Here is a 12,111-nt window from a genome sequence, read left to right as displayed (position 1 = left end):
ACTTTCACAAGAATGAAACCATTCGGCATCCAATTTTTTTCGCCAATAATTTTCTTTTTACTAGCAATTTTTTCTCAATCTAATTTCTTCACCATCAATTTGTTCTTGAAACCACTTCTGATTTTGTGGGGACGGCATGAGTGGTCGTCTTTGAAAATGAGAGACACTGTACTTTAACAAAACATATATTAAACGCTAAATTTACATAAAGATGGACGATAAACAAACACATAAATAACACCAAAATAAATGAGTTCGTCTTCGTGAAGTTAAAAGAAAATTATCATTGCTACTCCTCTCTGGAATCCATAAGCGTCTCCCTTTTGGTTAGTTCCACAACGCTCTCTCGTGTCTTAGGGAAATTCGCACGGGGTCTAACTTGCAGCTTACATAATCTGGTTGGATTTCTAGCTAGATCAGCTTACAGCACAGGAACTTGCACTATAGATCGGAACTGGCACTACAGATGTTTTGTTAAAATACAGTGTCTCTCATTTTCAAAGACGACCACTCATGCCGTCCCCACATCCAAGACTCCGGACAATTCCGGCACAGCTTATCACGATCACATCATGATGAAAAGGACACGCAAAAACTTGTGCTCTTACGCTTTATACCAACACAGATTTGAGGTAAAAAGGCACACTTCGTACATTCCTTGTAACCTTACGCATTAAGGAAAATCATTTACTGCTTCCTTATATGGAAGTGAAAAAGGGAACGATTCTAAAAATAACTCTTCCTTTGAAATATAAATCTATTTATATTTCAATGGTATGTTTTCAACCTTGAATTCCTAAAATAGAATCTATATATATAAGGGCTTTACAAAAGTCGAAAAATGAATTATTAATGTGTGAACATTTTTCATAATAAACAGGGTATTCATAATTAAAGTTAGCATTTGCGTGCAGTTTGTATCAAAAAATATGCAGAAGAAATCTATAAAAATTAATTATTTCAGAAGAAATAATTGGAACTTTATCTAGCATAAAAAGTTAAACAAAAATAACATCACCAGTTAGCGAGTAATTATTTTATCGAAAACGTATACACATTATTATCAATATTTTGGAATATGTTACTAGCTCCTATTTACAAAACTTGCTTAATATGATGTCCACCATTGCAATATATCGATGTTATATCATCTAGATATATTTCCTTTAATTTACAAATATATTTTTGCCGTTAGGATTTAGAAACCCCCCCCCCCATTTTTTTTTTTAATAATAGGGAGATTTCGCACTTTTTACAATTTTTTCGTTTGCTTTCGTACGCTCCCCTTCGTAAATGAATTATTAATGTGTAGACATTTCATGTTCATGTTTCCGTTTATTTTAGATGCTACGTTTCTTTACGTTATGTTGGCGTGATTTGCGCTGCAAACGCAAAACTACAAGCACGCTGTTTATAGCTGTTAAATGTTATTTTCTGTTTAAATCTACCTTCGAACTAAAAACATGGGAATGGAATAGGAATTTGTATGTAATGATAAATATGAAATGTATTGATGAAATCTAGAGACGAACCGTGTGACCTTACAACCAATGGTTTATTCAATAAAGAAATAATTTTATTGGTTTCTGTTTAACATTATGATTGTCTAATTGTACTAGTTCCATAAGAAACTAGATATATTTTCCCTATATCAAAATTGTGTTTTTTTAACTACACAGTTTAGTTAAAAAAAGTTAAATAATCAATGCGATTTTTTTTAAATATTATTCATAATAATAATACTTTATCGCTGAATTCATCAAAATTTATAATCTGCCAGATTTTTCTGCTCACTGTAGAGCAAAGGATCTAAGTTAAAATGATCGATTCCACTACGTTAGCGTTTTTAACTTCTGCAAAATCTCTTCATTTTCAATTACGTAAGATAACATTCGCACCTAGTTTCAATATTCGGAAAAATTCTTTCAGCAGAACGGGAAAAATTTGGACTTTCTGTATTCATTAGGCTGCAATACTAATTAAATAAATAATCCCTAAAATCTGAAGCTGTAAGATATTAACTGATTAATAACTTCATTCGATTCAAAAATATACAAATAGGAAATAACAGTTGACATGTTTGAAGCATTTCAAAATACGCTCCCAATTTTTAGACTTATCAGACGAAAAGGAGAATAAAGTAAAAATGATTTCAAAGAAAAAACATTGCGTTGTAATAATTGATTACAGCGTAATGTTTTATTACAGTAGCTTACAGTTATAGTTTGTTATTTTAATTAGATTAGTTTTATAGCATATAATTTTAATTAGATTAAAATTATAAGCAATAATATGACATGCTGCTCGTGTTGGCAGAAACAACTTAAAAAAAAGACAGTTAAAAAGTATACGCCCAATTTAGCTTATATATCATTCAAAATTAAGATATTTTGAACAAGACTAGTTATAGTATCTGATGAGTGCCTGATCCAACAGAAAAAAAAGCGAAACAAGAAACCTAGATTATACTTTATAGACTACTTTATTTGAGAAATTAAAGAGTGCTTACCTGTTTCCTGGTAAAGTTAGAGGATATTTGCGAATTTGAGTAAGATTAGTAGTATCACAAATGAAACGAGATAAAGAATACTTCCTAATAGTCCTCAGTTGAGCTGAAAACATTATATAGTATAATATAGTATAGTATAAAATAGTATAGAATAGTATATAATGTTATGTGACATTATTCAGACACCAGTACAGTTTCAGATAAGCTCTTCTATTCCAGGATCTGGGAGTGTAATTTTTAGATCCATTGCAGGCACAAAATACTTGCCTGTACAGCAAACAGAATTTATTTCAGAGAGTGGAAATAGAAATTAATACACTTCTTTTCTAGAATATATTCAAATACATTTCAACTCTTAGAGGTTGTCATTTTCTTTAATGTTTTTCAGGTATTATTACATTCATTTTTTAATTGAAATAAGATTAGGACTTACGAATTTACAAATAAGATAAATGTCTGTATAGGGAATGCCGAGCAATGTCTCTTAACATTAAAGAAAACCAGTGCAAAGAGTACCGGGCAATGGTCAACCTTAAACATCATGGTTATTATTTATGACGAAGGCACAAACAGTGATTATACCCTGAAGGAATGTGTGGTCCAGGGCTCGAAAAACCGCCCGTCCTCGGCGGTGAAAAATCCTCCGCGGTCAACGAATTTCTCGAATCCGACGTCCGCGCGGACGGCCATTTTCCCGTTAATGTTTGTGATACATTTTAAATTTTTGTTATCTTTCTAGAGTCTAGCACCTCACTTCTAAAATGACCCTCTAATCTCGAAATCCCGTTAATTCCTTCGTCAGACCAAATGCCCATGCTGACGTTATTGGTAAACAAAAGAAAAGTTGCTCTGTGCATGTGCATTTGGACTTCTAAGGAAAGAATAAACAATTCCTCTGATCACGTACCACCCAGCTCGTGACGTTACTGTTGACTTCTCCTTGCTGCCTCCAATCATGGCCCTCAAATCCTGGCGCGCAGTTCCTCGAGTTACTGCTCTGACAGTCTGAGTCACAGTCACTCGTCATCTCGAAAGTTCTTGTCTCCCTTCCCTGGTTCTGAAAAAGCGAAAACGAAAGCGACCCGACTCCGCTTGCATTATTTACGGCAAAAAGATGAAACGGCGGCAAAGCATTAGCAATTATTTTGTTAGCGGAATCGGAAACGATACCAATAAAAAGGTGAAAACTATTCCAGAAAAGAGTGGTCCATCCGAAGATATTGAAAAAAATGAAAATCGTCATCAAATTTACGACAAAGAGAAGAGAAAGCGACCATTTCTAGAGATTTGGCAAAAAGAATTTCCATGGGTGGAGTTCCGTGAGGAAGAACAAAAAACGTATTGTAAGTGGTGCACAGAAGTCCCTAATTTAGCGGATAAAAAAAGCCCTTTATTAAATGGAGCAGGTGGAACAGCACAAGGGTTCCGTAAAGAACACGCATGATGTCAGCAAGTGTCATAATAAATGCAAAGAAACTGTAAAAGCTAAATCCAATCCTACAAAAACGGCGATGGCAGTAGCAATCAGAAAAATGAACTCTGCTAATTTTGAGAAAATGAAAATGTTATTTAATACAGCTTACTACATTGTGAAAGAAAACTTGGCGTTTTCAAAATTTAAAAGTCTGTGTGAACTGCAAATAAAAAACACTTTAGACCTGGGACACGATTATTTCAATGATCATGCACGCAAAAATTTTATTTCTCTCTATTGCTCACACATTGCAGAGTGAGTTAGCTCATGAAGTTAATGAAGCAAATTTCATAACAGATCTAGCAGATGGATCAACAAATCGAAGTGCTCTTGAGAAGGAAGCTATTTATGTGAGATACGTCCAAAATGGTGAATCAGTGACAAAATTGGCAGGTTTCGTCGCAGTGGATAATGCTGACAGCGAAGGAATCTGTAAGAGCAATTTAAAAGGTCAATTGGATATTGGCCTTTCTGAATCAGAGTTAGAAAAAAAACTGGTTGGTTAAATTTAGATGGAGCTGCAACAAATATGGGTTTTTATAATGGAGTTCAAGCAATGTTTAAAGTAAAATATCCACATCTAATAGTAGTGCCTTGCATAAACCACATGTTAGAAACCACAAAGAAAAAGAAATACTATATGGTTATATTTGACACCACTGTTAAACAGGTATTCAGCCTTTACCACTGGTCCCCAAAACGTCAAAGGGAACTAGCTAAGATTGCTGAAATGCTGGAAATAAAATTGTTGAAATACGGAGGACTACAAAATATTAGATGGGTTGCTAGTCAAGCTAGAGCCTTAAAATCTTTGGTTTTGAACTTCGAAGCCACTTTACTTCATTTGAAAGACATTGCTCAACGTAGCGAAAAAGAAAGTGCTACTGCAAAAAAATTGTTGAAGACTCTGAGATCGGATAAATTTAAAAAAAAACTCAATTGTTTCTTTTGGATTTTTTTATCTATTATTGGCATTTTGTCCGAGATGTATCGAGCTGAAAATCTACTAATATTTGAAGCTGCCAGCAAACTTGAATTTGCACATCTACAGTTAGTTGAACTGAAATCTCAGCCGGGATTTTACCAAAGGGAACATGAAAATTTAATAGATAACTGTGATGAGGATATCGATCCCATAATTGCAGCTGATTTTATTGATAGTACTGTTGAATTTTTAGATACTAGATTCAAACAGCTGCAAGAACCTCCTGTGTCGTATTTTCGTGTATTTGATTTCACCGAGTGGCCATCTGAAATCTTTTGGCAACCAAAACATGCAGATGTTACTTGAACATTTTACTTGCTTTTTTTAAAGGAGTAGATAAAGAAAAGTTTTCTCAAGAATGGGTGTCATTAAAATTTAAAATACATAACATCGTTAAACACCAGAAAACTTCAGCCCTCCAAGTCCAAGCTATCTATAAAGACCTAATGCAGCAAAGTGACCCACAATACAGCAACATACTGCTCATGGTGGAATTGATGTTTTCTCTGTCTGGGAGAACTGCTGCAGTTGGAAGGTTCTTTGCAGCAATGAACTGACGAAAAAGCACATTACGCACTGGTCTTAAACAAGAAGCGTTAAACGCAATTATGAACATCTACCTAAATGGAAAACCCGTTTCAGATTTCTGTGCAGAAACCTCTGTAAATCATTGGCTTGATTGTGGAACTGGCAAACGTCGTATTAGATTCATTTAAAAATCGCAGTACCCTCGGATAGATTGACATTCCAGGTAACTTGACCTTTGTCATTTAAACTATTTCATAGAAGAAATAAATTATTTCATAAAAGAAATGCAAGGTTACTAGTAACCTAGTATTTCTTTTATTACTGTGCAATGTAATCTTAGTATTTGTAGTCCTAGTAACTACTAATTCATTGTGCAATTTATATAAATGTAAAAAATAAGAGAAAATTATATATTTATTTATTTAGAAGCTACGGGTTAGTTTCAAATGAGGACGGGTACATTGTTGGACAAGCCGTCCTCGGGGACGGGTAAAATTTCTGAGTTTTTTCTAGCCCTGATACCCGTAAATAAAACTAATGAAGGAATAATTGGTTCACGATTCAATTGTAACCAATGATAACAGGGATGTAGCCCTGTTATAATATATATATCTATATATAACNGAGCATCTAAAGCACTCCATGCAACACCAGCTGGTTAGTTCCCACGAATGTAAACCTAGAGTCGACACGCAACCAGAGGCAGCAGACAATCATGAACCAGACGTTTCCATTACAAAATGCTCCCAAATTAGGGCTGCCAACTTTGACATAGCAGTTTTGATAATATCTGTAGCATTCTAGGAGACTACATTTTTAAAGTCAGGATGATTGTTGGAAAACTTTGTTTGAGGAATAAATATATGTTTACTTATATAAGAAGATTTAAAAATAACAAATGTTTGGAACAATATTTCTAGAAAACTATAATAAACTGAAACTTGTTTACTTCACATTCAAATATATATATATATATATATATATATATATATATATATATATGTATGTTACGGTGAAACACCGAAATCTGGAGAATGTCAACATTCACGTAGACGCTTGGTGTATGTCCGAAATATTTGATATATCCAATTTTATATTAATTCATTCGTTAATATTATATTTATTTGATATATTTATATTTATTCAATATTTTAATACTTACAGACGATAGATTAGAAGAAACATCACTTAACCTTCACACTTTTCTGAATTTAGACACTTCCGCTGGCAACCCAAATCCCCAGACATGAACATTATTGAACATTTTCGGGATGCCTTGCAACGTGATGTTCAGAAGATATCTTCACCCCCTCCAACTCCCACTGGTTAATGGAGAGCCCTGCAGGATTCATGGTGTCAATTATCTCCAGCACTACTTCACACATTGATCGAATCCATGCCACGTCATGTTGCGGCACTTCTGCGTGTTCGCGGGGGCCCTACACCATATCAGGCAGGCATACCAGTTTTTTTGGCTCTTCAGTGTATATATATATATATGCTGTGTTACCGTGAGTGACCGAAATTAAGAGGATGTCAACAATCACATAGTCGCTTTGGGGAATGTCCGAAGAATTTGTTATATCCGACTTGATATTAATTTATTCCGTGATATTATTATATTTATTCGTTATTTTAATATCTGCTGAGGATATATTAGGAGAAAAATTAGTGTTCGGAGTATCGAGCAGTGGCACGTGACCTTAAAAAAGCGTCAGTGTAGGGCATACTGGATAGTGGCGCTTCGCTAGACCTAGTATATATATTTCGGACATTTACCAAAGAGACTACGGTATTATCAACATTCACCGTTGGAAGTCAACAACCACCCATTTCCGTCATTCAGAGTAACAACTATTTCATAATTATTTATAAATGCAGATTCTTAGTTTATATTAGAATTTGTCGTATAAAAGAAGAATGAAATAAATTTTATTTACCTCTAGTGAAGGGATACCTTCCATTTTCATGGGTAAAGAAAAAGCTGTCTCCATACTTCATACGATGGAAGTGGGCAGATGATATGCAGGCAGCGGTTGGACCCGTGACCACATTTTTCAATTCTCTCTCTAATATCAGGCCAACCCATAGATCTATGTCCCGCACGTCCCTAGGAAATACATTCGAATAAAAACATTCCTAGATAAAAACATTCGAATAATTATGTCATTGTCCATTTGAGGTCTATCGAAGCAAGGTATACTAGTTGGATGTGGCTTTGCTGCTCCAAGCTGGTGATACAAACAAAATCCTAGTAAGATAATAAGTATAGTGCGGCTTTCAGGAGAACTCCTCCAGACACCCGTCGCGCATAGTGGCGGATGCTGTGGTTACGAGAAAAGGACACTTCGAGTAGGGGTGTGGGGTGCATAGTTTTGTCTTAATCTCGACATAGGTCGACGTGAGTAAACCAATCGACACCTTCTTTCCTCCATTTCATCGTCATTAGAAATTTGCTCTCGTATGTAACCATAGTAGCAGACAGCCCCAGACTTTTAGCCTGGAGGAATTCTCCTCAAAGCGGCACTATATGCAAGTAAACGTAACTAATGAAAACCTGTTTCTGGTACATGCACACAAGAGAAAATTAAGGAAGGGAGACATTGAAAACCTGAAATCAGTATTCATTCAGAGAGGAGTCAGCATGATCACAAGGACGGGAATTCAATAAGGAAAATTTCATTTCAATTTTTAAACAATATTAAATGGCGGTTGAAGTTCGTTTGAATTTCGAACACAGAGGATTGACCCTCAATATGCTCTTTTGTTTACGGGTATTTTAAAAAAAAACTTGATCTGGGGTATTTACATAAATGCAAGCTTTCCTTTCGTTCGAGAGGATGAAGCACGTCAATGACTGTGTTTTGGACTTTTTTCTTATATTCTCAGGGGAGCCGTGACGGCTCAGGGGATAATGCGTTCGCCTTCCAATGAAATGAACCGGGCTCGAATTGCAGCGATGGCTAGTCGATACGAATTTCACACCCGGCTCACACCGACCACAGTGCTGTCGTAAAATATACTCAGTGGTAGACGGATCATAGGTTAGAGTCCCTTTACCTTCAGGTTAACCATTAGAGGCTTCCTGGTTTTTCCTCTCCATGTCACCCAAATGCGGGCTGGTTCCATTAAAATGACCTCCACGAAGGCAAATTTCTCTCAATACTAGATCCAGAAATTCCCTGGTCTCCTGGATTGGATTTAAAATGACAAGACTACGGAATTGAGCATTATTAGTCGTAAACCCAAAATTGGTTCGGCTGTTCAACGACGGTTATAAAATAAAATATATCCTGACGGAGTGGAGAAAGCCTGTAGTGTTTATAGGTTTTTGTTGGCATCTGCAGTTTGAGGTTTGCTAAATAGTATTTTGTGTGTGTTTGGGTCAGTTGTGCAATTGTTATTGCAAATATCGAGGACATTTTATTACAGAATATTCAAGTACTATCAAAGATAATAAATTATGCATTTCTGCACTTTTAATTGTGGTAATGATTTTACATAAATTTTTGAATGAAATTCGGCTTTAAGGGAAAATCGCCCGGTCCATTGAGTACTCTTTGAGCAAACTGGTCATAGGGAAGCACTTTTTTCACCTGTCTTGAATGGATAGTAAAACTTTCAAATAAAATTGATCTAAAACTGTACTCACCTATATATGCTCTCGAGCAAACGGATATTTTCCGTAGTCATTAATTTCGATAAATCGGAAAATTCTGTTATCTTGATTTTCCCATTTGAGCAATTCTTTACCATATCAATATAAACTGGTAGTCCGTGGTCTCTTCCTCTGACAATATTTAGCGCTGCCATATCATCCCCATAAGTCCCGCCTGGTGGCCTGAAATAAAAATACAGTTCAGCTTTTCTGAATCTCCTTCTGAAACGATTTCATATTTAAAGGTATTGATAATTTGGAAGAGCAAAGGATTCATAATAAACTCCAATCGTGTCTGTAAATTCTCCTTAATCTATAAATTCAAGGTATTCTATATATCCAATGTAATTTATAAATTCTAGCCGTGATGGCTGAGCGGTGAAAGGCACTGAGCGAAGAACTGACGTCAGATCCTGAGACACCCACCCAGCTTCAGATCGATGGGTACCCCGCTTGGCTGGATATTAAAGGTTATCCTATTACCAAAATTATGCCGTTGGTTTTGCAATGGTGGAGCGCACGACTCCCACCACCCATCCATGACTAACTGACGGACTGTTTAATTTTTATTCTATAAATCCTACTTCAAATTCGCTACAAGATTAATTTCAAAATATTTCATTCGATTTAAAAAAATTCCATGGTAGAAAAATTTATGATTCATTCGATCTTTTTAAAATGAATGCATATAAGATTGACACGAGACATGCGTTTTTCAGTGAAATTCGATACAGACAAGATTTTTTTCATAAATCTGCTAAAAATTAGGTCATGGCAAGATTAATTTGTTGAGTTGTAAAAAGTTTGAGCAGATTAGATTTTTGCATGGCCTGTTAGATTTTAAAAAGAATCGTATAAGGCAAGATTTCAATATTATTTCTGTGATTCACAGTGCATATTAAGTTTAAATTTGGAACGCTAGATTCTAAAATCTAGGTACGGTAAAACGGGCAAGTTTTGCATTCGGTTTGTTGAAATCTAATATCGATATGTATGGGAAGTTTTTGATATAGTTTTATTCAATTCTAAGAAAGTAAGTGAGCATAAAATTTCAATATGAATAGCTATGTTCAAGAAACTGGAAGAAGGCGATATTTCAATATGAAGTACATATGGAAGAATAAATTATACTTTAGAGCAGGGGTAGGCAACGCGGCGCCCGCGGGCGCCATGGCACCCCCGATCGATTTTTAATGCGCCCTCAATGGAATAATGTAAATGTATGATAGCCAGAGCGATTTACTTACTCTTGTCAAACGGCGATATACAGCAAGTAATCAGTTGAGTTTAGGATTATGCATAGATTAGCAGTTTGCTAACCTTGAGCGTATCTAATAACACGCGCGTATTTTTTGTTAGTGAGTGATCGTATTTCGAATAGACCACGCGTAGACCGTGCATTTAAAACTACCAAGTAATCCGAAATAATTCTTTTCTTTCAAAACCCTTTGTTGAAAGCTATGAACTGGATCCTAAATTAAACAGTGATCTAGTTTGGATGGGTGATCTAGTTTCGCCACTGATGTAGTTTCCTACGCATCAGCTAGGTTAACTGTGACTGTATTGTAACTTGTCGTTTCAGTTTCAGTTTGCTTTTATGTTTGAGCTTCTGTTTGTTTATCTTTGGTATAATGCTTCGTTGCTATGCTTTCGTTATGTTTTAAATAATAAACGTTGTTAAGTTTAATAACGTTGTGTTTCTTTTTAAAATAGAGTTGTTATAGTTCTAGTTTTTTGTGTTTTAACACCCTTCATGGATAAATGTAAAAGAAAAAGAACATATTATTTTAACGATGAATGGGAACATCTATATTGTTTCGTTGATTACAAAGGGAAGTGTATTTGTTTGTTGTGTAATAATAGTATTGCGATTCCCAAGAAAAGTAATATTGAACGACATTTTAAGACCTTTCATACCAATTTTGATAGTGACTATCCAATGAACTCTGAAATTAGAAGAAAAAAAATTATTTCTTTAAAATCTTCACTAACTAACCAGCAAAGTTTTTTTTTTACTAAACCACTGCAAGAACATAAAGCAGCAACGATCGCGTCATATAAAATATCGCATTTGCTAGTTAAGAATGAAAAACCATTTACAGATGGAGAATTAGTGAAATAAACCATGTTAGAAGCTGCTGATTCACTTTTTGAAGAATTTAAAAATAAAAAGGAAATAGTTTCAGCTATAAACACGTTGCAATTATCAGCACGAACTATTACTAGAAGAATTGAAGTAATTGCGGAGAATTTGGAGGCAGAATTAGCAAATGATATGGAAAATTGTATTTTCTTTACGCTACAGCTGGATGAATCGACAGACGTGACAAATATATCACAATTAGCAATTTGCGTGAAGAGAGTATTTTCTGATTTTACAACAAAAGAAGAATTCCTTAAAGTTTTGCCATTAAAGGGAAGCACCAGAGGAGAAGATATCTTTTCTACTTTTAAAAAGTATATAACAGATGTAAAATTACCTGTGCAAAAGTTATCGTCAATTACAACAGACGGGGCACCAGCGATGACTGGTAAGAAAAAAGGATTTATTGCCTTATGTAGACAGGATTCCTTATTCCCGAAATTTATTTCTTATCATTGCTTCACACATCAGGAAATGTTATGCGCAAAAACAATCGATTTTCAACACGTATTTACGATAGCAACAAAAATTATTAATTCCATAAGATCTGGAACTATGCAGCACAGATTGTTTAAATAACTTTTAGAAGATGAGGGCGTTCAGTTCACAGATCTTTTTTTACATACTGAAGTGAGGTGGCTGAGCAGAGGTAAAATACTTGAGCGGTTTATCATGCTTTTGCCACAAATAAAGGAATTTATTGCATCAAGAGGCGAATTTTACGAGCAATTAGAAAATAAGGATTGGCTAATCGACCTCGGATTTCTGACAGATATAACGGCAAAGTTGAATGAATTAAATTTAAAAATACAAG

At 35.0% G+C, this 12,111-nt stretch overlaps 1 protein-coding gene across 1 annotated transcript in view; it reads right to left on the bottom strand.

The window, feature by feature from the left end:
* Positions 1–12,111, bottom strand: part of LOC107451842 (peroxidase) — a 49,330-nt gene that overhangs the window by 664 nt on the left and 36,555 nt on the right. The window contains exons 11-13 of the mRNA XM_043049793.2: positions 9,149–9,337; positions 7,437–7,606; positions 2,510–2,612 (exon numbers count right to left, since the gene is read on the bottom strand). Of these exons, the coding sequence (XP_042905727.1) occupies positions 2,510–2,612; positions 7,437–7,606; positions 9,149–9,337 (462 nt within the window). The remainder of the gene's footprint in view (positions 1–2,509; positions 2,613–7,436; positions 7,607–9,148; positions 9,338–12,111) is intronic.

The sequence above is a fragment of the Parasteatoda tepidariorum genome, chromosome 10, assembly GCF_043381705.1.
Source record: "Parasteatoda tepidariorum isolate YZ-2023 chromosome 10, CAS_Ptep_4.0, whole genome shotgun sequence".
NCBI lineage: Eukaryota > Metazoa > Arthropoda > Arachnida > Araneae > Theridiidae > Parasteatoda > Parasteatoda tepidariorum.
This window is presented reverse-complemented; position numbering and strand designations above follow the sequence as displayed.